The sequence below is a fragment of the Anomalospiza imberbis genome, chromosome 25 (assembly GCF_031753505.1).
Source record: "Anomalospiza imberbis isolate Cuckoo-Finch-1a 21T00152 chromosome 25, ASM3175350v1, whole genome shotgun sequence".
Lineage (NCBI taxonomy): Eukaryota > Metazoa > Chordata > Aves > Passeriformes > Viduidae > Anomalospiza > Anomalospiza imberbis.
The window spans coordinates 6,430,015-6,456,821 of NC_089705.1; the positions used below are offsets into that span (position 1 = coordinate 6,430,015).

Genomic DNA, 26,807 nt, shown 5'->3' on the forward strand with positions numbered 1-26,807 from the left:
TCCTTGATTATTGTTTACAAAAATAAGAGGTAAAAAAAAAATAAAAGAAAAAATGGGAAAAAAACAAATAAAATATCCAAATCATCTAATATGCTATGGAGCAGGGAGATGGATCTGGCTCTCCCACACAGAGCTGCCAGGCGGGAGCTCTGTAACCATCCCTGCCCTGGGCTGAAGCAAACAGGGAATCACTCAGGTTTCCCCCGGGCTGCTGGGATCTAAGAAAACAGGGATTTGACTCTGTGCTGGGAAGCCACACTGGACGAGATGGGATTGATTCGCATCTCCTCCTGTTGGCCGTTGTGGTTCTTCCCTTCTGCTGACAATAATTAACTGAATTGCTGCATCATGGCCCACCCTGCCCACGGGCACTATGCATGAGGGGACAGTCGGGGAGGACGGGCACGCTCAGGGTGCTGCTGTGACACGGGAGTGTTTGAATGTATGAGAAACGAAACAAAGATGTCCCTCACAAGGGGGTGTCTGCCCTGGGGCGAAAGCCTCGAGTCCCAGAAATGTCCACGAGGAGACGGAAGAATGTAATCCATGTTTACTGCTAGCAACCAAAGCGTTCGTGTCAAAGGCGTGAAGTTTTACGGGGCGGGAGGGAGGGGATGTGGGGTGGCTGTGTGTGCGTGGGGCTCAGGGTGGCCCCTGAGTGGCTACTCACACTTCCCAAAGACAATTCCTGCCGGAGTCCCTGCAGCGCCGTCCTCCGTTCCTGCTGCTGCAGGTTTCCCCCCTTCTGCTCATTTTATTTTTGTTTTTGTACCAACTATGTAAAATGCGGGGTTTTTTTTTTCTTTTCTGGAAAAAAAAAATTAATAAAGACCATGGGCAATGGCTGCTGGTGACGTTCTGTGTGTGGTTACTTGTGTTTTTCTCCCCCGGGGTCGAGGAGCCCAGACCCCAAACGGGGGCAGCAGGGCCACCTCCCCTGCAGCCCCCACAAGTGCCCCAGCCTGTCACGGAAACACAGACCGCTTTGGGTGGAAGGGATACTAAAGCTCATCCCATCCCATCCCATCCCACCCCTGACACGGCAGGGCCATCTTCCTTCCCAGGCTGCTCCAAGCCCCCATGTCCAAGCAGGCCTGGGCCACTTCCAGGGATCCAGGGGCAGCCACAGCTGCTCTGGGCACCCTGTGCCTCCCCACCCTCCCAAAGGCGGAATTTCCTGCCAACCTCCCCGTGCCCTCTGTCCCTCTGGCGCCATTCCCGTGCCCTGTCCCTCAGCAGCTCCCGCTCCCCTCACAGCTCCCCCCGCCATCTTCCCCTCCCCTCAGAGCGCCCCCTCCCCGCGCAGGCGCGGCCCCGCCCCCGCCGCCGCGTGACGTAAGCGGAAGGGCACGTCACCCTCCGGCGGAGGCTGAGGCGGCGCCGCCGGGGCAGGTACGGGGACCGGGAGGGACCGGGAGGGACCGGGAGGGACCGGGAGGGACCGGGGGCGAGCCGGGCTTCCCGGGCACGGCGGGGGCGTTGCGGGCGGGCTGTGTCTCCTTCCGCCGTGTCTCTCCCGCCGGCGGCCGCGTCCCTCCCCTCACGGAGCCGGCGGAGGCCTAAGGGACGCCCCGTCCCCACCGTGCGCTTCCCGCCCGGGAGGGCCCGGGGGGCTGCCGGGACCGGAGGCACCCGCAGCGTCCGGGTGCGCGTCCCGCTCTCGGCCGGCTCCGCTCGCTGCCGGCGGCAGGACGGGCTCCCGGGGGCTGCGGCTCCCGGCTGCGCCCGCCCGGGCCGGGCAGCGAGGCACGGCCCTCCCGGCGCTGCCCCGGGCGTGCAGCCCTCTCGGAAGGGCGTTCTTTGGGAGCACGGGGTCAAACCGCGCCCGAAGGGCTGCCCGCCGTTAGCTGCCCGTCAGCAGGCGGCGGTGGCGCTGGGTGTGCTCAGCCCGAGGCGGGCAGGGCGAGCGGTCGGAGGGCCAGCAGCAGCCCGAGGCGCGGCAGGTCCTCGCTCTGATGTTTGCGGCTGTGGGTGGGGATCCCTTCCCGGGGCAGGAGGTCGAGAAAGCCTCCACGGAGAATGAACTCCTGCGTGTCACTGGATCTGCTGCCGCCCCTGGATGCTGGCGTGGAGTCCAGGCGGTCGGGTCTGGGCTGCTCGTGCTGGGGTGGGTCTGTACGAACCGGTCCTGTAGGCTGCAGGACTCGGGGATGGTTTTCCTTGCACCAGCTGGTGCAGAATCCACTCTGATGACACAGCTGGAAAATTCCAGCGCCTGTTTTTGAGCTTCCCCACGGCCTGCCTATCAAAGGACTCGCACAGACAATGTAAAGGGCTCCAGAGCAGCAAGTCATAGCTGATTTTTCCCAGGTGCTTTGTTTGCTTTGGGCTCAAACAATCACCTTTAACCCCTTCATTTTCATCTTCCCTTTGAAAAAGGAAAGGAGCTCTCAATAAAAAATGTCGTGGATCCGAGAGGGCGAGCTGACCATCATAGAGAGGTTCTGTGCCAACATCATTAAGGTAAGGGATGGATTTGGGTGGATTTTGTGGTGAAGAGCTGGCAGGTTCTCCAGGCTGGAACTGTCTCAGTGGCTGCAGTGCTCTGGAAAGGGAGCATTGTTGGCAAGGCTGCATTTAGTGCTGGCACTGGATGTGCATCCCTAAACTCCATCCCAGGGCGGGAGATTACTTAGGCTTAGCCTTGCAAATGAGCAAGGCTGCAGGCAGTGCTTGCCAATGAGGATCTGTGCCCTTGCTCAGGGAGGCAGGGCATGGGAAGGAGGGAGAGAAGAGACATCCTCACGCTGGGACTTGAAGGAATGAAACTGAGTATTGGAACAAAAACTCACCGGTTCCAGGAAAATTCTCTCCTTGCTCAGGCTTGAGACTGACGGTGCTGCCCTTGTGAGGTCAGTGGAAAGGAGCACTCCTCTCTGTGGGGGGAAGTCTTATGGCCTTTTCTTGTGTTCTCTGAAGGTAACTGTGTCTGTGAAAAGGGGTCTGAAATAAAAAATGCAGCATAACCCCCTGTGTGCCCTCCTCCTGCTCTGTGGCTGCAGCTGCCGCAGCACTGAGCTCCTGAGCACTGCAGCTCTGTCCTGAGAGGAGTGGGGCGGGCAGAGCTGCTTTTTAGTTCAGGCAGCTGTCAGCACTGAGCTGTTTCTTTGGAGACCCTAAACCGGGTTGGCAAAGAGGAAACGAGCACCCTGCTCATTCCAGCTGCAGGGAGACAGCCCTGCACCCCTGGGGGCACGCAGGGCTGCTGGGGACAGGGGCTGAGCTGGCTGTGGGGACAGCCCTGCTCACCTGCTGGTCTCCTGTGCTTCTCCCTGTTTTCCAGGCAGGTCCAATGCCCAAGCACGTTGCCTTCATCATGGATGGCAATCGCCGCTACGCCCAGAAGTGTCACGTGGAGAGGCAGCAGGGACATTCCCAAGGCTTTGATAAGCTGGCACAGGTGAGGAGGATGTTTTCTGCCTTTGTGTGGTGGGAGTTTGAGCTGGGTTTGCTGCTGGACTGGTGTCCTGTGTTCCTTCTCTCCACTCTTCCTTGGAGCTGCTGTTCATCATCAGGATTCACAACTCCAGCTCCTCCCTCTCTGTGTTATCTTGCAGAGTCATTCTATTCAGCTGGTTTTTTCTTCGGTTTTGCACTTAATTAAAGTATCTACCTTACAGATCTCAAGGATTTTGTTTCTGTGAAACAGGTTGACTTTCTTTGAAAAGGTTTTGAAAGGTACAGTATTATTTAATTTATAAACCAGTGGTGCTTTTCCTGGCTGGATGAGTTCCCTGTGATGGATTCTCATCTTCAGATAGTGATATTTTCCTCCTGTTCTTTAAAATGAATCTGAAGTTCACATCTAGGGGCTACATATTTCTGATAGTCCTTCCTTTTGATGCAGTCCTGGCCTGGTGGGAAACCACAGGAAGGTTTTACACGGCCTGATTGTTACATTTTGTCTTCTTGCAGACACTGCGGTGGTGCTTGAACCTGGGCATTCGGGAGGTGACAGTTTATGCCTTCAGCATTGAGAACTTCAAACGCTCCAAGGAGGAGGTGGATGGGCTCATGGACCTGGCCAGACAGAAGTTCAGCCGCCTCCTGGAGGAGCAGTAAGAGTCCCCCACGTGTGTCCCACAGGGTGGAACTGGGGCAGGCCATGATGAATTGCAGGGATGTTCCGAGCTGGGAGAATGGATTAATGAGGAGAGCCTTCCCCATCTGCAGTCAGAGACTGGAGGGGCTGTGCCTGCCTGGGTGGGGTGTAGAGCTCTTTGCATGCACGCTCCCCCTGCGCCTCAGATTTGGGACAACTGTGCCATCCAAACCATGGGGACGAGGACCGCTTTCAGATAAACACAGCACAATCAGAAACACGGAGCGCCAGATGTTGTTTTCATGAAATATCAAAGCTTTGTCCTAATTTTTGGTTAGTTGGGGGTGCCCAGAGCCTATGGTTGTATTCTAAGCCTCCGCAGGTAGGGATGCCTGATCTGGGATCGTGTCCTGGTCCTTTGGTCATGTCTGTACCTCAGAAACTGGTGTGGGGAATGATCACTGTGCCTTTATGGGATGGTTTGGGATGATCAAATCTCAGCCAGTTTTGCACACCTGAAAACCATTTGGTGGTTTTGCCTTTCTCCAGTTCCCAGTTTTGCTGAAGCTGTGGGTGGATGTTGGCACTTGTGCACTAGAGACTGATGTGTTTTCTGTGGTCCCCACTGTGGTTGGGTGCAGGGAGAACCTGAAGAAGCACGGGGTGTGCATCCGTGTCCTCGGGGATCTGCCCCTCCTGCCTGTGGATATCCAGGAGCTGATTGCCCAAGCTGTGCTGGCAACCAGGAACTACAACAAGTAAGTGACACCCAGTTTAAAGAGCTGATACCTCACGTCTTCCTCCTCTTCCTGAGGGCTGGGACTTGTCAGACATGCTACACCTCTTTTTTCTTCTTGGTCCTTCAAGCACACATCACTGTCATCTGCTGGGCCTTCCCAGGATGAGCCTTTCACATCTTTTCCTCTGTGCAGGTGCTTTCTGAATGTCTGCTTTGCTTACACATCGAGGCATGAGATCAGCAATGCTGTCAGGGAGATGGCCTGGGGGGTGGAACAAGGACTGCTGGAACCCAGGTAACTCTTGGCTTTCTCTGTGAGGCTTTTGGATGAATCCTGCCTGTCTTACCACTCACACTGCATGAGAAACCTCTCAGAAGCCAAGTGGCTTTTAAATAGATCTCATTAAACCAGTGTGACTGGAACAAATGACTTAAAGTTACTATGCAATGTTTGGCTTTTATTATTTCAGTTACCATGGTGATAGATACACAAGCAAGACAGAAGAGAAATTAGGTCTGTGTCTTAAGTTAGTTTAAATGTGAAGGCAGATTTTATGCCACAACAATTGGCTGCTTGGCTGACAGTCTTAGCTATGAGGTCAAACAACAGATGAATCATGAATGCTGCACTGTTCTTCCACCCTGAAGGAGAAGGAATAGTTACGCTCTGCTCCCTGCTCTAGATGGAAGCCCTCACAGTCTGCTTCCACCACTGTGTTATGTTTCAAAGAGCATGGAGTGGGATGCTCTGGGGGCTGAAATAGCATTTGGAATAGCCTGTGGAGCAGACAGCAGTGTCTAAAAGAAGCAAGTTGATGACTGTCTGTGGTTCGGCTCCACCACCCAGTTTTTGCAGCCCTGAGTTTACGTAAAACCCTTAATTCTGGTTTGTGCCACATCCATCAGGTCAGGAAGGGTGTCTAATAAACTGTGTCTCTTTTAGTGACGTGTCTGAATCGCTGCTGGATAAGTGTCTGTACACCAACAACTCCCCTGACCCAGACCTGCTGATAAGAACCTCTGGAGAGGTTCGCCTCAGCGATTTCTTGCTCTGGCAGGTAAAGTCTCTGTTCTCTCCTTGGGGTATTCCATCTTTGCCCCAGAGGGTGCTGGTGTTCCACTGACTCCTTCTGCTGGCGTTAGGTAGCTTCCAGGATGGACTGCATGCTGGGGCACCTCTGAGAAATCTGTTTCTGGCAGATCTGTGTTTGCCTAAAATCATGAATTCCCATCCCTTAGCTCCTCTCCTCACCTTTGGATAATTACTTGTTTGTAGAGAACATTTGAGTGGAGTTGCTTCAGCTGAAGCTCACGTGTTATTTTATACGTACAATTTGGAGCCAAAACCCAATTGCCTTTAGGCAACCACATCAAATTATTCCCATTCCAAATTATTTAATTGGCAAGTTCTCAGAAGTTGTCTGGCCTGAGCTGTGGTTACCTACCAAGGCATCCCCTCTCCTCCCCTATTTTTGGGCGCACCTATACCCTGGGTGGTGTTGATGCTATAAAATAACACTTTGCTTGCTCCTCTCGGTGGTAGAGGAGTCCTGTTAAGTCTTGGACTGTTTCAGCAGTCATCATAGGAAAATATTTACCTCAGACTGTGAGGATCTTGGTGGCAAAAATAGGTTTTGACTTGAAATCTTTCATCATCCAGCTCAAGGATATCTTCAGTGCACCACAGCTCTTGGCTTCATTAAGCAGTTTGAATGCCATGAGTGGGCAGTAAGGAATATCATGAGATGTCATTGGAAGAATGGCTTAAATGTCATGTCCTGATCCTCAGTTCAACTGTTATTCCCTTAGCCTTTGGTACTCCAGTGTTGCTATTTTAGGTTTTTTATAAGTCTGTGATGCTTAAGCTATTAAAAATACCTCTCTGAAGACCAGCACAGCAATAGAAAGAATTCTGCTGATGCCTTTGCAGGAGTGGATGACTGGTGTCCCAGCATTGAAAACTAATTAGAAGGACTCTACATTGTGCAATTTCAGACTCTCCTAGGTGGTTTTTACCTCACTTTAAGTAGAATCTGATAACACAGCCTAGGTAAAACCTTTGTGGGGAAAGTGGCATAGTTTGCCCAACAGAGTTGCATTTAATGACTTTTTCTCTTGCTCAATGATTAAATTGTTGGCGATCTTCCTTTCTGCAGACATCCCATTCATGCCTGGTGTTTCAATCAGTCTTGTGGCCAGAATATTCCTTTTGGAACTTGTGTGAAGCTATCCTTCAGTTCCAGATGAACTACAGTGCTTTACAGGTAAGGGAGCCTTGGGGAAGTGGAAAGCCCAACCCCTGTGTTACCTGCACAGCAGCTGGAGATCAGGTGAGAGGCTGCAAAGTGGGAGCAGTGGTTGTTAGTTAAGATCTTGTTTCAGTAGCAGCTCATGTGTGGCTTCTCCTGTATCCTTGTGGCTTGTTACAACACCTTGGTGTGTGGCCAGACTCCTCTACTTTCAGCAAGACCCAAAATATCCAAAGTCAGCACTGTCTCTGTTACTCATTGCTCATTCCACCAGCTGGAGCATCTGTCCCAGACCTCACAGACCCAGTGAACACTCCTGCTCTGCCACAGGGTGAAATCTGCCAGTTCAACCCAGGCACTTCATCAGTGCTGTAAGCACGTGCTCTGCTCGCACTGGAACAAGCAGGGAGTGCTCCCATGCTCTTCCTCTAACTCCACTGTTGTTTTTAGGGTTGTAACTAGTGGGTGTAGTGTTTCCTTTCTGGGAGCTGAAATGAGGCAGCCTGAGCTGTGAGTCTGTGGACAAGTGTCCTCTTTCTGGTGGGTCCAGATGTACCTGCTGAAGGGATTGTTCCTATTGCTCACTGACATTGTTCCTCTCCTTTTAGATCTGTTGCCCTGAGCTCTCCCTGGCCTGGTTCTGATACAGGTGGCCAATTCAGTAGTGAGATAGTAGTTTGGCTATTTTTAAGCAAAACAAGTGTGGGAGCTGGACCTCTTGATGGAGAAATGTGGGGGGCAGTAGTGACTGGCAGAAGGACCTCGGTGTGGCAGCTCTTCATCCCCACCATATCTCACTGCTGAATGTGTCTGTTCCTTAATTATTTGGGTCCTCCTTTTAGAAACAGGCATTACATTGCCCTTTTCTACCTTCAGGGACCTTGCTCACCCCTGAAAGTTGTCAAAGAGATTAAAGCCAGTTGTGGTTATGGCTGAATTCAATCAAGTGCAGCCAGTCTGGCAGCATCCAAACTCTCCATGTCCTTAACTTCTTTTGTTCCTATTTCTGGCCCAAGTCTGCCCTTTTCCTACCAGCAATTCATTGTATTAGTACAACTAATGTCAGTTCACCTTCTGCATGAAGAGGGAAGCAAAAAAGGCAGTAGTGTTTGTCATTGCCATGAGCTTGGCCTCTGTCTGGAACAGTAAGGTCACTGTTCTGACTTTGCTCCTGGTGCTGGTTTCTGACAGGCAACAAATGCAGCTTCTGTTCCCAGCTATTCTCATCTTTTCTTAGTTCTGGTTGGTGGCTGGATGTGTTCATGCCATGCTATTATCAAGGTTTCTCATTGTCCACATTTGTTCTCTGGTCAGTTTTCTCCCTGTAAGAGCCACTTTGCAGTGTCTGAGGCTGGCCTTTTTTTCCAGGGAACCCTCACAACTGTGCAAAGGGAGGGCTTCTCCCTCAGAGGAACTGAGATTTAAGTGCTGGGTCTTTTTAATTTAAAATAGGAGATCTTGAAATCCAAAAGAGGTCACAAAGCAAATTCTCGTGGTGGAAGGGTTGCTGTCAGTGAGGATGGTGGGGCTGGGGGGGACTTGCTGAGAAGCCAGGATGTTTTACAGCAGCTGTGTGTGTTTTGGGAATGTGCTGCTGCTTTTGGGATGTGGATGGGCAGCAGGATGAAAGGGGTGACAAGGTACAGAAACCCCCCTTGATTTGGAGGTACTGGACAAAAAATCTCCTCCTTCCATCAGCTCAAACAGCATCACTTTTCATGGCTGCCATTTCATTTCCCAGCTGGTTCTCCATGGCTCTCCATGGAGCCCCATTCATGGAGCCATTTTCATGGCTGTCATTTCATTTCCCAGCTGGTTGTTGCTCTCCATGGAGCCCCAGGATCAGCTGCACCCTGCTTTTGGTACCTGGTAGATCTTGGGAAGGAATGCAGGGTTTGGCTGGCCAGCGTGCCCCTGCAGTGGCGAGCTGAGTCTTTTCTGGGCAATAAACAGAATTGCACTTTGAGGGATTGAAGTCTTCTGCTCAGCAGGCTGATGATGATCCTTGCAGTTCAAGTCAGCCCTGGAGTGCATCCATTCAGTGAGTTTGCTCACACTGCCAGCACAACAAAAGCTAATTTCCAGAGCTATAGCTGCCTTGGGCTCAGGAAAAGTGTGGGGATGAGTGAGTCAGGCTCTCATTAGAGTAATTATTCTTCTTGCTTGTTTGAAAGACCAGCACTTCCCAAGTGTGTGTGTGCATCAGTTTATGTCACAGTGACCAGTTTTACAGTTCTTAAAAATAGAACCTCAATATTCCTGCCTGCTGATGTGTTTTTGCTGTTGGAAGCTGCAGGCTAGGATGTGTGCTATAAGGAGAAATCTGAAAGTGATGTTCTACAACAAAATATTTCAAATACTTGAAGGGTAGACAAGGATGGCTTCTGCCTTTGCCTTTCTCCTGCTGTGTCTCAAGCCAGTACACCCTTAGATCACAGAAATCTGGGAATGCTGAGCTTATTCCTGCTTTTGTTCTAAAGCTCAATACTGGATCATCTCGAAGAATCGCCCTGTAAGTCATGGTTTGGAATCCCCTAAAACCTTTCAGCAGCCAGGGAAATAGGATCAAAAATGCTGTGATAACACTGGTGAGGATAAAAGTGTGCAAGTCTGGGGTTCAAGAGCTCTCCTGTAGCTATTCCTCTCTGATTCCACTATCTGAGCGTTTTCCCACAATCTGTCCTGACTTTTATCTGTTCTCACTAGGAGTTAATGCTCTGAGCAGAGCTGTGTCTTGGAGGCAAGGCCCAGAAGGATATCCCTGTATTTTTTGTAACCAGTCAAGCAGGCTGCCTCAAGGTGGAGGAGGCAGACCCAGAGCCAGCCTTGAGTGAACCTGCAGACCCATGGCCAGGTGGAGGCTGTCTGTGCCCCCCGTACCACAGGTGAGCTGAGAGGCCAGCTAAGGTGCTAACACCCGCTGCTTTTCACTCCAGAAGGCCAGAGACTCCTACCTGGAGGAGAGGAGGCGACAGCAGATGGAGAGGGACCAGGCTTACGTGACCAAGAAGCTGCAGCAGGAAGGGCGCGTGCCCCACGGAGACTCGCGGCGCCGGCGGACGCTGCTGCAGAAATGCACGGCCCTGCGGGAGGAGAGGATCCAGGGCTTCCTGCAGGCCCTGGAGCACAAGAGAGCAGACTTCTTCGAGAGACTGTGTCCGGTGTCTGCATGACACAGGTGCTGGGCTCTGGGGAACACGGTGTTCGCAGCGAGCAGCTGCTGCCCGGAGGGACTGGCTCGGCGCGGTCCTGCCGTGGGCAGCCAGGGCTGCTCCAGGAGCTCCCGTCCCGCTGGCCCTGCCCGGAGCAGGGATGGCTACTGTGAACTCTCCTGCTCTGTGATGCTGCTGAGGAAGGTGGAGCCGTCCTGTGTCGCCTCCCTGCCCTGGTGACAGATACCTGCAGCCTGCTGGGTCCTCGACAGGCCAGGTGTTCCGGTGACAAGAAGTTAACTGCAATGAGCCTCCTCCAGTTCTCTGATTCCTCCTGAACTGGCCCAGCCTGACCAGTTCAGTCCTGTTAAATCAGTCTGGGCTCAGGTTCTTTCCATGGCTTTGCAGTAGGGAATCTTCTGTTGAGATGTCCTCTGCTGTCCCATCAAGAGAGCCCTGCTTTCTGCAGGGAGAGGATTATTCCTGGTGTCAGGGACATTCCCCGCTGCCTGCTCACTGAGAGCATCTTGTCTTTTCCCCACCTGACTGCTGGGTGGGCTGTATCCACTCCTGGTTTCCGGAGAGCTAAAGGAAGGGTTCCCAGCCTTGCTGTAAAGACAAAAAGCTGCTCCAAAGCTTCAGCAGGTTCTGAGATCTCTCCTGAGCAGTGTGTGTGGAGAAAAGCCAGGTGCAGAAGGTGCTGGTGTTGGACCACACTGACCTTGGGAAAGGCTCTGGGCAGGCAGGAAAAAAGGATTGGTTGGGAATGAACCTTCTCAGGAAGGAAAGGAAATTGGCTAAACACAGGTGATGGCTACCATATGCCAAACCCTCTGAGGGAGTTGCAGGGAATGAGGGTGGGCTTAATTCAGGAATTCAGTAGCCAAAACCAACCTCTGACCCCAGCCAAAATGGTTCAGAAGGGCAGTTTGGCTGATACTAATGGGAGTGGCCAGAGCAGCTGTGGAGTATTACTTCTTCTCAGTTTTCCATTGGCAGGGAGATGGACAAGCTGATTTCCAAGGTTGTTTCCATCTCTCATTCCTCCTGGTTTCCGTCCCCACGATCAAAATAACTGAAAATGTCTTTATTTTTGCTCCTGATGCACACACATGTGTGGCAGTACCAGCTGTTGCTGGGTTTGAAGTGTTTCTTCTTACCTCCAGGTGAAAACCACAAAAAAATGCAGATTTAACAGCCTTGTAAGTGCTGCACACTGAGCACTTGGCCTGTGATTGTGAAGAGCTGTGTAGTCAAACTGGGAATAAAGTATATTAATACCAAAGTTATTTAAAAATAACCTGAATGTTTAAAAGTATGTAGAGCTGCTTCTTTTAAGGTGTGATAAAGCTGGAACCCAGGTTGAATATAATAATATTTAACCTGTGACAGACTCCTCATGTGACTCCTGTTAGCCTGGGAATGATTTGAAGGTTATTTTTACAGTGTGGTGTGAGCAGTTTGCTGATACCCCAAAGCCTGTCCGAGTGAAGCTGTGTGCGGCTTCACCACCTCAAACCATAACAGTAAGTAGCAAAGAGAATTTGGATAAAAATGTGCTGAGATGATGAGAGCTGTTTTGATTTAAAACTTGTTTTGCTGTACTTTATTTTCTCCATGTTTCAGGAAACTGTGGAAACAGAGTACTCTCCATGAGATGGAAACTCTCCAGTCTGCTTTGCCAGGCTGATGGGGAGACTCTTCTACCCAAAAAAATGCATTTTTGCCTTTGGAAAAAAAAAAAAAAAAAGTTTTCCGTTGTGTTATGACTCTACAGGTGACAACAGCCACAGTGGTGGCTTCCCACAAAGTGCTGGTCCTGTTGCAGGTGAGGTAAGTGAAGGATCTGGTTTATAAAATACTTGTATGGAAAGTTTTAATCCATTTTATAAAAGGCATCACTGGAGTAGGGGAGGAGGAAGAGTCCTTCAAGCAGTGGCAAAAGGTTCCTGTTACCTGACCTTGTACATTCCACCTGCATCAGATATTCCAGAAAATGCAATTGCAGTTCTTTTCCCTGTGGGCTTTCCTTTGTCAGAGGGTGGAGATGAGTTGCCCAGGCAAACTCCAGAGTTTCAGGAGTGCATCTATCCAGAGAATCTGTGGGAATAGAGCCACAGGCTTCTGTCAGTGAGAACAGACCCTCCATCATCAATTTATATGGCTTGAGGATGGGGAAGATCAGCAAGGCTGGAAAGATGTGCAGCTGAGGTCTGAAGAAGCCTGAATTTACCTGGGCAGGGAAGGGGGGGAAAGGCTGTTCCTTGGGGTGTTTTTCTGAACGAGGTTGAACTGAAAAGTGAAAAGTTTAGGGCACAGTGAAGCGGTGATGAAGATCTCTAGCTAGATTTGTAGCACACGGGCTGTGGCTGTGCCAGGTGTGAGGAATGTCCTCTCTTGGAAGGAGCCCAACTTCCCGAGTCCCTTGGCACCAGCAGCAGGCACCTGTGTGAATTGATTTAACGTCATTGTATTGCTTTTTAACATTTTTCTCTCTCCTTCCAGCACTGCCGCCTCCTCGCTGGGATGCAGCGCTCCGCATCTCCCGCGTTTTTGCGGGAAAAGCGGCTCCCGGCGGCTCCCCCGGGAGCCCCTCGGGGCGCGGGGGGCCCCGCGGGGCCGGAGGTGCTGAACGAACAGCTCCGCTCACCTGCGCGCGGGATGGGGGGGGGTGTCCTCCCTCCGCACACCTTCTTTCCCTCCCCCCCCCCGCCCCGAGCCGCTGCGCACATCCCGAATTTTCACCTTTTCCTCCCCGTTTTTCCCATCCCATCCCATCCCATCCCATCCCCCCCGCGGGTTTCCCGCGCGCGCGCACGGGGCGGGGGGGGGCGCGCGCGCCATTCACCCCCCCCCCCCCATCCCCGCCTTCGCTCCCCGCCTTGGCCCCACCCCACGTGACCCCCGCGGGCCAATGGGCGCGCGGGGCGGCGGGGATCCGGCTGGAACCGGTTGGGCCGCGTCCGGCTCTATATAAAACTTTATAAACACCCGATTCCAATTAGTGGGGTCGGGACCAGCGCAGCCCGCCGGGTGCAGCCCCGCGCACCGCTCCCCCGCTCCGCGCCCGCAGCCCCCCGCCGCCCAGCGCGCCCGGCTCCCCCACCCCCGCCTCCCTGCGCCGCTCCCTCCGCCCCCTCACGCCGCCCAGCGCGCTCCGCTCTCCCTCACGCACTCACACTCGCAGCCACACTCGCGGTCACACGCGCGGAGCCATGCCGAAGAGAAAGGTACGTGCAGCTGCCGCCCCCCACCCCCGCCGTGCTCTCCCCCCTCACGGTGTCCGTTCCCCCCTCACGGAGCCGCCTGTGGGAGGGGGGGCGGGACTACGCGCTCCCCCCCCCCCCTCCTCCCGCGTTCGGGGCGGTAACGGAGGAGCGAGGCCTCACCGGGGCTGGGGGCGGCGCGGGGCCCGTCACCGGCCAGGGCCGCGGGGGCGGGCGGTCCCCGCCGGTCCGAACCGGTTGGTTTTGGCGGGAGGTCGGTGCGGGAGGAGGGGGGGGAGGGGAGCGCCGGTGTGGGGCGGGAAAGGGCGGGAAGCGGCGGCGGAGCTTTGCCGCCAAAACGGCGGGGGCGGCAGGGGGAGCCCGCCCTGAGGGGGCCCCGCACGGGCCCCGCACACGGCCCGGGGAGGCGGCGGCGGCGGCTCCCGCCCCGCCTGGGCTGCGTCGGTGCGGGGTTGTGCCCCGGCATCCCCCGCCCCGGCCCCGCGGGGAGGGGCCGGTGCCCGCCGCGGGTGGGATGGGGATGTTCCCCTTGAGACGGGGGGGTGAAAACCGCGGCTGGGCGCTGGGAATGCTGTCCGTCGCTTGTCCCTGCAACCTGTGTCCGTGTCCCCAGGCTGAAGGAGAGACCAAGGGCGATAAGGCCAAAGTTAAGGATGAGGTAAGAAGTTCAGTGTTTTGAGAAAGTTGGATCATCAAGTGTTTCAGTTGGAAGATGAGGTTTAACGTCATCAGAATAACTGAGGAGTAGGGGGGAGGGTTGGTCTCAATTGATTCTGACTTTTCAAAGTCTTAACTGTTTTTTAACCATGAGAAGTCTACTTTAACCATGAATAATCTACCCAACTATCATTAGCTGTTACTAATTTCAATGGCCTAACATCATGTTTCTTGAGAACACAGAAAAAGGGAAACTGGGAAACTACCACATTAATTTCTTTAAACTAAAGAACTATAAACATAATTTCTGTGGTTTTACTACTTTGGGGAGAGAACAAGTTTGTGAGACTTTGAGAGTTCATGTTCCATGGCATTTCAATAGAACCGTTCTCCTTTTCCAACAGCCACAGCGGAGATCAGCGAGGTTATCTGCTGTGAGTATCCCCTTGCTGGGCAGAGCTGTCACAGCACTTGGTGGTTTTACACATGACCTCTGGGTGTGTAAATGTGTGCCCGCGCTGGAGGTGGAAATTAAGTCCCGGCCTTAAGGACCTGCCCCATTGTGTGCTGCTATGGGAGTGGTAAAATAATGGACAAACCAAATAGCTGCTGCAGTTTCAAATGTTTTTATTTGCTTTCCTATTGCTAAGCTATTTGGCCTGAATGTTTAAAAAAAAAATCGTTTGTTTCTTTGGAGCAGGATTTGAACAATGGCCTGGAGTGCCAGGACAAGGAGGAATGGCTTCCCACTGCCAGAGGACTGGGATATTGGGAAGGAATTCCTGGCTGTGAGGGTGGGCAGGCCCTGGCACAGGGTGCCCAGAGCAGCTGGGGCTGCCCCTGGATCCCTGGCAGTGCCCAGGGCCAGGATGAACGGGGCTTGGGGCAGCCTGGGACAGTGGGACGTGTCCCTGCCATGGCAGGGTGGCACTGGGGGGGTTGTGAGGTCCTCCCAAGCCAAACCATTCCACCAGTCTCTAACACAGGTTTTCTCTCCCTTGCAGAAGCCCGCTCCTCCCAAGCCAGAGCCCAAACCTAAAAAAGCAGCTCCAAAGGTGAGTTGGGTCAGGGCTGTTTGGAGAGGTAAATAAATGGGTGATGAGTTTTGGCATTGCCTGGCGATAATAACAGCTGACAAACCTTTGATGAACAGCTGTGTAGCGAGGAAATGGAGCTGCATAAAGCTGAACTAAAACTTGCCGATTTTACAGAATTTGCATAAAAAACACCAAAGTGAAGGCTTCACACTTGCTGTCAATCCCTTAACAAGCAAACATCGGTGTCTGTGTTGTTTTGGGGCCAACACCCCTCCCGCAGGGGCTGTGGCTCTGTCTGGCTGCTGGGGGCTGACAGCAGATGTTGTCTTGCATTCACAGAAGAGCGAGAAGGTGCCCAAGGGGAAGAAAGGAAAAGCTGATGCTGGCAAGGAGGGAAACAACCCTGCAGAAAATGGAGATGCCAAAACAGACCAGGTATCCCAGCAGCCTGTTGTGCACCAGCATTGATTCCTGTCCCTCTGGGACCGGGACAGGTCTTGGCTTGTGGCAGCGAGGAGTGTTGCTTAGCACACAGGGGGGTGTTGGTGAAGAGTTAAAGTTGTCTGTTTGCCAGGGGATGTTGCCACATGGAAGTTGCTGTTCTTCTGCAGAGTTCAATAAGCAACTTCTAAGTTGTGTTTTACGGTGCAACAGATGTTAAATTTCTTAAAAATCAGAGCTGTGCAGCCCAGAGAGGATTTCTTCTGCTCAGGGTTTTGCTATATAGAAAAATGGGTGTCCATATTTTTAATGTGTTGACTTGTTCCCCTTTTCCTTTTCAGGCACAGAAAGCCGAAGGTGCTGGTGAAGCCAAGTAAAACGTGTGAATTTTTGATAACTGTGTACTTCTGGTGACTGTACAGTTTGAAATACTATTTTTTATCAAGTTTTATAACAATGCAGAATTTTGGTTTACTTTTTTTTAAGCTATGTTGTTAGCACACAGACCGCTTCATTGTTGTGTTCTGGGGGGAGGGGAGGGTGGGGGGCACTGGGGACAAATGTCATTTAGTCTATTTCTCAAAACCTACGTTTTAATAAGAAAAGCTTTTGCCAGTCCCCCAGTTTTTGGAAGAAGGGCCCTTCCTGCAGGGAGGAAGAAGGGATTCCCCCGTGCTGCGTGTCAGTTAACGTCCAAGTGAACATCAGAGCCCCCAAGGTGCTGTTGCCTACTCCAAATCCCAATGCCACCAGTTCTCCTCTGGTGCCCCCCTGTTCACCCGGAGCCCGTCACCCCAAACCGCAGCAGAACTGGCGTTCTGGGACGTTCTGCTGTCGCGTGGTCCGGATTTCTGGTGTCCAGTCTGGGATGTACGGGCTCAGAAAGGAGCTGCCCTTCCTCTTTTCTATTGTGGACCCTCAGATTCAGAAATCTGCCTCTCAAGTTTGCTTTCCTCTCAAAGTCAGGGTGGCTTTGTGCAGAGTTGTCAGACAACGCGCGGATGTGAACCTGTCCACCCTCACTCTAAACTTTGCCCTCTTACAAGTGCAGGCTGAAGATTCTTACGGTTTTTAGCTGCTTCTCCATTGCAGTAGTCCACAACGGGAGGGGAGTTTGACAGTTGTTGTAAAATGTTGCAGATTGTAGCCCATGTCCTGCCTAAATTACCATGATTGTTCATGAAAAGTACCTTTAATAAAGCTGGATACGGTTTGGCTTGGACTGTTCTTAATGCTCTCTAATTTCTCCTACCTTCGCTTCATGTGGTTTGAAAACATTTGCTTTGTGCATGTCTGTGTTTGTGTTTTCATTCAGATTATTAATTGTTGTAATTCACACCTGAAAAGCGAGATTTCCTTACCTAAAAGCGAGGTTTCCTTGCCTAAAAGCTAGATCACTGCAGGATGTTTTTAGAGCCTTGGCTTACTTGGAGGCTGAAAATGGAACATGTAAGTGAATCTACTGAGACAATTTATTTTCTAAAACGTAGCACTGTACAAAACTGGGAGCAATACAGTGATCTTGCTGCAGACAAAAGTGAAATTCTGGTGAGCTTTTCTTGGGAGTGAAACCAGAACTGGCTCCATAAAACTGATGATGTGTTACATTTCTGCACTTAAACTTGAATATTGTTGCTCCTGCTAATCGAATCCAGACCTGGCTGGGGTAGTGACTAAGCAGGAGACGAGATTTTTTTTGAGTAAAAATGCACCATTTTTATAATTGCTACTTAGACTCCAGAGCAGAGCCAAACCCAAACCCCCCTGTGTAAATGTCTCCTTCAGTTGACTGTCAGATGGAATATTTTTTCCATCTCTGCTTGGCTTTCCCTGGGATTTCAGTGTCTGTTTGTGATTAAGTTCAGTGACCTGTTTCAACCTGTGCTGATTTCAGAGGGAATCCAGTGAAAACGAGCAGGGCAGAGTTTCACATGCAGAAATTTCCGCTGTCGGGAGTGCTGGAAGTGTCCTGGAGCGGCTGCACGCACAAAAGGCAGTTTGGGACGTACCCCTAGGAGCTGCTCCATCCTGTGTTCCCATAGCTGGTATGTCTAACAGAAAAGAAATAATGGTGAATAATCCTGTTAATAACCTTCATTAAACCCCACCCAGAAACAGCCACCAAACCTCCTGAGCAGTCGCTGGAGCAGCCAGGCAGTGGGGTGTCACTGCAGAAAGGAAAATTACTTAAACCTTAAATTAAATAAACTAATTCTTAAAATGAGAAAGTTAGAAATAGCTTACCTTGCTTTTTTAGAGTCTTACCTTGCTGGGCATCTACAAATGATCAACTACTTCCAAAGGAGCTGGGTTTGAGGGGGCTGCCAGTGGCCAAGTTGCCACTGGAATGTTCTGGTGTTCCTGCGTCCATCACCGGCTGGGTGACCTCTTCACCCCTGGTCATTAAACAAAGTGCTGCTAATGAAGGGGGATCCCAGGGCTGCTCTTTGTTGAAGGAGTTACTCCTTAACTTCTCCATCTTCCCACCCCCAGCAGCCTGTGCTGACCTGTGTGGTTCCTTGCAGGATATTTTCTGCAGCCAAGCCGGAGAACTGATTTTAAGCAGTGTCTGCCACCTAAATTCCTCTGGAAGCACTGGATATTTTGGGTGCTGAGGTTCCAGGGCTTGCTCCATCTGAGGTGCTTCCCACTGGATGAGCCCTGCACTGCTGGATTTAGTGGCCTGTTGGGCTTGACTCGACAGGCAGGGCTCATCTATTTCTCCTTAAGCAAATAGAGACTGAGGGATGCTGAAGCCAGTAAATCCAACTAATTAGCTGTGTAAATTAAAGCTGGGGAGCAGGCGCTGAGCTGCAGCCCGTGCCTGGTTCGTGGTTAGAGGCACCACAAATCTGCATCGCCGCCTGCCAGAACGCCTGAAGCTGAACTGACGTTCTTCTGTGAAATTGTAATCATTTTACATGGAAAATTGTCCCTTGTGTATCTCTTGGGAATGGGATTGGTGCTGCCAGGTGCAGTTAACAGGCTGGTCTGTTGGGTGGGCTCTGCAGCAGCAGGGACTTTGTCCTGCTGGAGCTTTGGGAAACATCACGTCCAGGGTCCAGAAAGGCAAATGAGTTCTGTGCTCCACAGCAGGCCTTGAAGCTGGGCACCAGTATGGGTTAAATCCATGCAATATTAGGGCTCTGCCACTAATTTGTTTCTCCATTTATTGATTTCAGTACAAGTCACCTGGGAAATAGGGCCAAACTGCTGTTGTCATTTATTTCCCTCTTAACAGGTGAAGTTGCAAAGAATGGCCATGTTCTGCATGGGGCTGAAGCCTTTGGGATGCTGGAAGTGGATACTGGGGATGATTCCTTTTTTCCCAATACTTCAGGATTTTTCTGGGGTTTTAAGAACAGTGAAATTACTGATAAATTATAGAGCAAAGTCTCTGGACTCCCCCCAAGGCAGTGACAAACTGAGCAGAAGTTAATGTGAGCACGTTGCCAGCCAGTGGTCACTTCCAGATGTCCTACAGGGCCACCTTTCCCCCAGCCATGGGTTTACGTTAAACTGAAAGTGGACTGGGCTAAAAACCATGAGAACAGGTGAACTGGACCGTGCCAGCAGGACTCCCCGGGTCCCTGCTCCTCCCAGTACAGTGCCCTAGGATTAACAGTTTTGAGTTTCAGGATGATTTCCCCCTGCAGCCGTTTTCCTTTTGCCTTCACAGAGATCAATTCTGTTTGGAAGAAGTGACGGTATCCGCCTGCCATCCCCTGCCACGGGTGGGCTGAAAGGGAACAAGGAAGGAAAATGGACTGAATTCAGTGAGTGCACCCAGAGGATATTGAGTTGCAGGATCATTTTTGTCAGAAGAATCACACAGCTTGATGGCACAGGGATTTCAGTGTCCCTAAATCATCCCAGATATGGTAACACCATACCCAGGGACTAATATTGCTGACTATAATTCCTGAGAAATGGCACCTTCTCCTGCAGTTGGTGGAGATGAAATGGAGCTTGAGTTAAACTCACAATTTACAGAGTGAGCCCATCACTTGTAAGGGATGGGAAGAAGATGGCACAGGGGGAGCTGTGGAAAAGTTGATCGAGGCTAATAAAGATCTTTAATAAGTTGGCTTTAGAAGATTTCTGATGTGAGAGACTGGGCTTTTTAGAGAGCCTTTATTAAAAACTGGTTTGTAATTTCTTTTTAGTGTTTTAACAGTCTCCTTATGAAGGGACCCAGAAAATCTATGATGTGGCAGAAGAAACAGGAGTAGAAAATTTCAGGGAAAACTGTAAAGTTGAGGCTTTTTAAAATGCATTAAAGCCTCCAAACAAAAACACTTCATTGCCTTGGGTACAGCAAACCAGCCTGGAGAAAGTACTTGGAGAACATAGAAGGAGCAGTCTAGGGTGGCAGCAGGTGGCCGAGGTGTGGAATAGCTACCACAATTCTCTGCATTTTGCTGGACAAATAAACCCCAAATGAAATTTCTCCTTTTCTCCTTCTAAAGAGATTTGATCGTAGATTTAATTTTTTCTCACTCACTTAATCCCACTGATGTTACTTTTGGATTTTGAACAAATTTCCCTGCAGGCAGCAGCTCTCCCCTGCTCTCAAGTTTGTTGGTTGCTGTGCAGAGGTGGGTGAATGTGGCAGTCTCCTCCTGGAGAGGAGTTACTATTAGTTTACTATTAATCTGGATTACTATTTTAGCATTGCCCAGACAGATTTTGTTTGCTTTTATTCTATTGAAGTGGTGTCTTGGTGCTTCTTGATGGAATTCAGTCTTGCCTCAGCACAGGAGCAGAACATTCCTGTATTAGGGGTTCTGAGTTTAGCCTGAGGACTGATTGTAAACTTGGGCAATTAAATTAGCTTTTCTCATCATCTCCTTCTTACTGGAGATAATAGCAGAGGTTGTTCCTGTGTTGGGGGTGTGTGGTGGATGGGTTTTGTTGGCCTGCAGCCTGGTTGGAGGTGCCCAGCTTTCCCTGCCATACCATGATCCAATTAACTTCCGTGCTGCCAAGCCCCACAGAGGAAAATTCCCTTGATACTGAATTAATTGCTCTTGCAAAAAATATCCATGATCTCAGAGGCAAGCTGGATCTGAGGCACGTTGGCAGGGGCAGGCTGGATTTGGCCTCGTCCCGGTGCTCCTTGCCACAGCCCGGTGGACGCAGGGATCCGCGCGGGGCTGTTAGCTCATTAACACGCGGTGATTAACAGCCTGTTCCTTCCCTTGGCCACACGGTGGTACCAGGAAACACGGAATGGGGCTGGCAGGCCAGCAAGTGGCAGGTAGCGTCCAAAAGCAGCTCAGCAGCCCTGGGAGGGCTGGAGCCCGGGTTGTCGCGGTCTAATGAGAGTTACGTGCTTGTAGAAACAGAAGCAGCGCTGCCCCAGCAGCCTCCATCCTCTGCCACCTTCAGAGATCAGTGCTGGACAAACTCCACTCACCCGAGCACTGTGAGCCCCCTCTGAGCCTCTCTTTCCAGCTTTTGTTACGATTTTACTCAAAATCCAGACTGAGTGCTCAGTTCCTCATCGGTTTACAGGCATAGCTGGCATTGCAAAGGAATTTATCCGTGTTATACCAAGCCTTTGAACTTAGGCTTCCCATATTCTATTTTAAGAATCACTGGACCATTCCTTTTCCTCCTCAGGCCATTATTGCAGCTGCTGTGGCACATGTCCTGAAAGTTTGAGCCTAAAACTAGAGCTGCCATCTCATCTGTCCTCGGCTTGGGAAGGGATACTTTATCCTAAACCCAGATTTAAATAGGTAGCCTATAAGCCTGGTCTCTTTTAGGCTTGCTGGCACAAACTACTTATATCAGACTTGCTGAATCTTCAGCCTGAGATCACAGAGTAAGTGGTGATGTTCAAAGAAGTAATACTTTAGTTCTTGAAAAGTCTCCTATGCTTTTTGTGTTACTTCATTTTGCTTTTGTATTCCAGTATTTGAGTGTGTGCTTTTGCTCTGCAAGCCAAATCTAGGAAATTGAGTTGTAACATCTGTGCTAATCTCCTTAAAAGTCTAAGCAGAGTGATTCTTCTGATGCTGTAAAGCTCTGGGCTCACTCTGCCAGCCAGCAACTTTTACCTGCACTTTATTAAAGACTCCCAGAATGATATCCTGTGACCTGTATTGTGCTTAAGCAATGCCACCAGTTGCTGGTTTTCCTTCACCTTTCCCACTCCCAAAAGCCTTAGTCGTTGGGTTATCTCCTTCTAGCACATGCTTTCCATGTTTATCTGTTCCAAGGACGGTGTTGAAAGCTGGGAAGGAAGTGGCTGCTTCCCAGAGCTGGCGAGATTGCCGGGGAAGCACTTGACACCCTTATGACACTTCCTTGAAATGGATACAAAATAGAAAGATGAGCTCCTGGTAAGATAAACTCATTCCTCTTATTCAGTTCTCAGTGCCTGCTTGGGACAGGGATTTGTGCATTTATTGGGGTGGGGATTTATTGGATAAAGTGGGCAAAACTCCCCCCGAAATTATAGGGAAAAAGCAGAAAGCAGAGATTTCCCGTCACAAATGTAATTGCTGTGGCAGGAAGATGTAGCAAACGTTGAAGCCAAGTGTTTCAGGGACATCTGATTACTGAAAACCACATTTTATTCATGTCTCCATCGAGCACGCCCTGTCACCATGCCCTGGTAGCTGTAGATAACAAACCTGGAGTGATTGTTCTGTGATCAGGGAAACAGGCCAGGGTTCCACCCATCTGCAGTGAATTGTTGGGAATTTGGTTTAGTGATTAACTTGGTGAGGGAACAACTTCCATCAACAAAGCAGGGATGAAGCAGCCCTCACCTTAGGGGTTATGTCTGGGGAGGAAAGGCCAGGCTGGACGGGGACAGTGGAAGGTGTCTCTGCCCGTGGCAGGGGGTGGAATGAGATGAGCTCTGAGGTCCCTCCCGACCCAAACCTGGGATTCTATGAAATTCTGGGGTTCTACGAGAAGAATAGGCTGGTTTAGCCCAAACTGGGAATGCTGATAAACCCTTCCCCCCCGCCCCAGAGCAGGTCGGGCTGGCAGCCCCCACTGCTGGGACTGACGTGTGCTGGCCCCACTGACGTGTGTATGCCATCCTGTGAGCCTGCCCTGCACACGGGAGCAAACAGATTGTTCAAGATAAACCTCCCCAATGTCAGCCCAAGGTCCTTGGCACATGCTGCGTGCCCGGAACTGGGTCTGAGCATTCCCAGCCCCTGTGCACTGGAGCGCTGGGAACTGAAACTGGTTTTGGTTTTAAACGCAGGTTCGTTGGGTTCCTGCCGGCGTGAGGAAACAGTTTCTGAGCAGGTGGTGTTGCACAAGCAGACAGAGGTGAGGACAGAGCTGCGGTTTCCTCGTGCTGCTGAGCAGCTCTCCAGCGGTTCCCAGGCTCCGCTGCCTTGTGCAATTCCCTGTGCAGTGCCGGCTCTCCTCACCAGAGGGAATCGCTCCGCAGCACCACCTCTCCCACTCGCGGGTTCTGCAGGTTTTTGGCATTTAGTCACAGTCCCCCCCATCTTACACTGGGAGGAAAAATCACTTCATTTTCCCCCTGGCTGGTGCAGGACCATGAGGGGTAACACACACTCCGTGTGTGTGGGCTGGTTTGCCTTGTTCTTGAGTTGCTTTGCTTTCCACCCTAACCCTTTCACTTCACTGAAAAATTAATTTCTAGGACCATAGTACTGACATTTAAACCCATCTGGTTTTGTCTGAATAGCAATGATATTTAAAGCCGTGCCTGTATCTTCTTCTTCCAAAAGCTTCTGTGGTGATCTTGTAGAAGGGACATTTATCTGGTGGTAATTGACTCCCATATTAACTTCCAACTGGCAAGCAGCTGCCAAAAACCTGTTTTCCATCTCTGTTGATCAATAGTACTTTTCAACAAGTATCTGGTGCTGCAGAGTGTTAACAGCTAATAGCACTATGATTCTTATCCTATTTTAAGGGCTGTAGCATATCTCAGCATCCTAATATCTAATAGAAGAGTTTTGAGTTCAATAACGTTACATCTGATGTTATTTATTATCTATTTCCGACACACTGACCCTTTCTTCATCCTATCTTGTGCTGGGCCGCTGCCACAGGACATTTGTCTCTGACATGATGTCAGTGGCTGCTTAGGTTGAGGGGGAAAATGATTCTGTGCAGACTGTTAATAGAAAAATGAGATGGCAGGCCTGGCCAGCAATTTCTGACACCGGGTTGGAAGGAAGGGTGAAAGGAGCTGTTGCCTGCCATGCAAGCCTCAGTTTTGCTGTCACTGCAGTCAGCAGCAAATCCAAACCACCTTCCAGGGCTGGAGCTGTTTAAACTGCCCACTGCCTCTGGCCAAATCTTTCTTGGCATAAAATAACACCCTCTGAAGCTCTTATCTCCCCTTTGGGTGACAAAATACCTGATTAATCAAGTTTTTACTTTGTAAATTCCTCAGTGGCTGGGGATGCACAGGACAGCAAAGCAGAGGCAAGCGAGAGGGGACATTCTTGAATTCTGGGAATTGAACCTGGGGACACATTTCTTTATAAAAGATCTTCAATCCTCAGTGGTAAAATGTCACCATCTGAGCAACACCACCCTCCCCTCTGCACTGTGACAGAGGAAAGGTACAGCCACAGCATAGCAAAGAGGTGGCTTCCATCACAAGGGTGCCCACAAAGTTTAGAGGAAGAGACATGAAAATATTTTCTTGCTTTTGTTGCTAGAAATTATCTTTTCTGAGCAGTTCTGCTGTATGACAGTGAAACAAGAGCAGCACACAAGAATCAGGCAGGTGGATTTGTAGCCTGCTAATGGAAAACCCTTTGGGCTGAGCTTGGAGTGCCTGGAGGGGCACTGAAAAATGGTTCTGTAAGAGGATTTTTCTAATGGAGGATCAAGTGTGTCCTCCCTCATCAGCAGAGGTGTGAGGACTCCTGGTAAAGCTCCCAGAAATGCACCAAGCCTCTCCTTAGAGAGTCAGAAAAGGCCCAGCTGGACAGTCCTGACACTTACTCATGAGGCAAACAGCAATTTAATAATCAAGCAGCAAAGTACCAGCCTTGCATTTCTGACCCATTTTGTGTGTGCTACGAGATGCGCAGTGCTGCAAGAATCCTAGAGCCTCCCTAAGTCCAGAGTCTGTTTGTTTGGGGTTTTTTGGGATGCTGATGAGGGACAGATAGATTTTCTTTTTCCAGGGAATCAAGTTTCTGCCATCACTGAACCTGTTGTGCCTTTTGTTCAGCTCCCAACAAGGAACCCATTGAGCACTCTTTGGATGTATCTCCTACCTGGCCCTGCAGCCAGCTGAGTCATACCTGTGCTCTGCACTGCCTGAAGCACATACAAAATACAGAAACAACTGTTGTTAGGAGAGACCTGTTTCTCTCTCCCTAAATGATAAAGGCACCTCTTTCCCCACCTCTCCAAAAACTCGTGCTTGTGTTATGCCTTCCTACCTGATCCAATCAGTCATTAGGCCAAAATATTCCTGGCCAGGATAATTTCTGTTATTTTTGAAGTATATTTTTATGGTTATTCTGGGATGTGGCTTTTCAAGGCTGGGTGTGTGCAGTGGTCTCTGTTTAGTAAGGGGATTTAGAAGTGAAATGCTGTCAGTCATATATTGATCTGTAATCAGAAATAAAGTCTGGGGTCCCCTCAGGGAAAATCGGTTTCTGTGGCGTTTGGGCTTCTCATCAGGATTTCTGAAATTTGCTTCCAAGTCTAAAATGTTTTAATGTTTTGGGTTTTTTTGGTTGTTTTGGTTTTTTTTTTTTTTTGTTTTTTTTTTTTTTGTTTTGTTTTTTTTTTTTTTTGCTGTGGACTGATGGCATCCCAAACTCCAGGATGGGGTAATTAGGAGCAGGTATCTGTGAGTGCCTCCTGTGTAGCAAGACCAGACTTGTTCAGCTGCAGGATGTCAGCTTGAGACCGCAAACCCTGGAATGACATTTTCCTCTCCCTGGAGCTGGAATTCTGTTGAAATGTGCTTTTGTTTTCTCCTCCCCTCTCTGGAGAAAGTGGGACCTGTGTGCTCTGGAAGCAGCACAAAACCCAGGGTATCTTTTTGTATCCACTTAAAAGCCCCATCATTTGTTTACAAGTTCTTAAACCTAAAAGAACCATAAACCCTGACTGTACTTAGTGCTGTGTTTACTCAGGTTTCTCCCTCCTGGGGGACAGTGCAAACAGCCCTGGCAGCTTCACTTCTGTTTACAGTGTCTGATAGTTTTCTCTTTCATGTTTTCACTCCCTCACAAAGCCCTACACTGAAATAAGCTACAAACATAGCTGTGTGCTCATTAAAAACTAAATTTGATGGATAACTTGCTCTTAATACCTTCCCACCTGGGCTGCAGACCTGTTCTAAAAATCACATTAAAAAAGAAAAGGTGAGGAAATGCTTGTATTTTACATGGGGTTTTGAAAAAGCCTTTTTCAGGGAGGAAAGGGAATCTTTTACAAAAAAAATTCTGTGTGAGGGTGGGCAGGCCCTGGCACAGGGTGCCCAGAGCAGCTGAGGCTGCCCCTGGATCCCTGGAAGTGCCCAAGGCCGGGCTGGACACTGGGGCTGGGAGCAGCCTGGGACAGTGGAAGGTGTCCCTGCCCCTGGAATTGGATGAACTTTATTGTCCATTCCAACCCCAAAAATTCCATGATTCCGGGTGCAGTTTGGGCCTCTCGATGTTTGGAGGCAGAGCTGGTCCGTGCAGCCTGCAGAGCTCTGCTGGGGTGCGTGGGCTGAGCACGGGGAGCACGTGCAGATCCCAGGTCCTCAGCAGTTCCTCGGGAGCCCAAAAGGATGGACGGCGGTGAAACAGCTCCTCTGAGTCCCAGGAAACAGCCAAAGCTTAGGACAGAACCACATGGAACTGGGCAAAGCATTATCGGCCGCGCATAGTTTGAATGCCGAAAACCCGAGTCACCTCCCACTGTCCCTCAGCTGCTGTGGGGAGATGTGTGGGTTTGAAACAGATGTTTTCCTCCTTCTCTTCGGGTGTCAAGGGCCGCGTCCTGCGCAGGAGCCAGGCCGGCACTCGTTGGTTCGCGTGCAGGAAGGGGAAGGTAACTGATACAGGAGACGGGCAGCGAGTGTATCCATGACAACCGGCAGACACGGCCTCGCATCTCCTTCCTTCCCCAGCGCCTTCCCCGGGCACATCCCGGCTCAGGCGCGTCCCTCGGCTGCAGTTCAGCATTCCTGAGAGGAAGGTGCAAGATCCACAAATCAGGCACATTCCCTGGAGCCAGCAGCTCGGTCGGTTCTGCAGCAGAAATCCCTGGCCCGAGCTGCGTGTGCTTCACCGAG

At 50.6% G+C, this 26,807-nt stretch overlaps 2 protein-coding genes across 3 annotated transcripts in view; both read left to right on the top strand.

The window, feature by feature from the left end:
- The window catches only part of HMGN2 (high mobility group nucleosomal binding domain 2), a 46,686-nt gene extending 29,915 nt beyond the window's left edge, over positions 1-16,771 (top strand). Inside the window, exons 2-7 of the mRNA XM_068172504.1 lie at positions 13,389-13,412; positions 14,023-14,067; positions 14,471-14,500; positions 15,071-15,121; positions 15,443-15,538; positions 15,886-16,771. Of these exons, the coding sequence (XP_068028605.1) occupies positions 13,398-13,412; positions 14,023-14,067; positions 14,471-14,500; positions 15,071-15,121; positions 15,443-15,538; positions 15,886-15,921 (273 nt within the window). The 5' untranslated portion in view covers positions 13,389-13,397 and the 3' untranslated portion in view covers positions 15,922-16,771. The remainder of the gene's footprint in view (positions 1-13,388; positions 13,413-14,022; positions 14,068-14,470; positions 14,501-15,070; positions 15,122-15,442; positions 15,539-15,885) is intronic.
- DHDDS (dehydrodolichyl diphosphate synthase subunit) lies at positions 1,318-12,082 on the top strand. Of its 2 annotated transcripts, XM_068172502.1 has the most exons (10): positions 1,318-1,392; positions 2,380-2,463; positions 3,284-3,400; positions 3,916-4,058; positions 4,684-4,800; positions 4,975-5,076; positions 5,725-5,839; positions 6,938-7,045; positions 9,967-10,208; positions 11,629-12,082. In XM_068172502.1, exons 2-9 carry the CDS (start codon positions 2,401-2,403, stop codon positions 10,201-10,203), a joined length of 1,002 nt encoding a protein of 333 aa, XP_068028603.1. In that variant the 5' UTR covers positions 1,318-1,392; positions 2,380-2,400; the 3' UTR covers positions 10,204-10,208; positions 11,629-12,082. The 2 variants fall into 2 exon arrangements, with proteins under 2 accessions (XP_068028603.1, XP_068028602.1); XM_068172501.1 differs by lacking the exon at positions 11,629-12,082 and having other exon boundaries at positions 9,967-11,568.
- Positions 16,772-26,807: the final 10,036 nt, after the last annotated feature.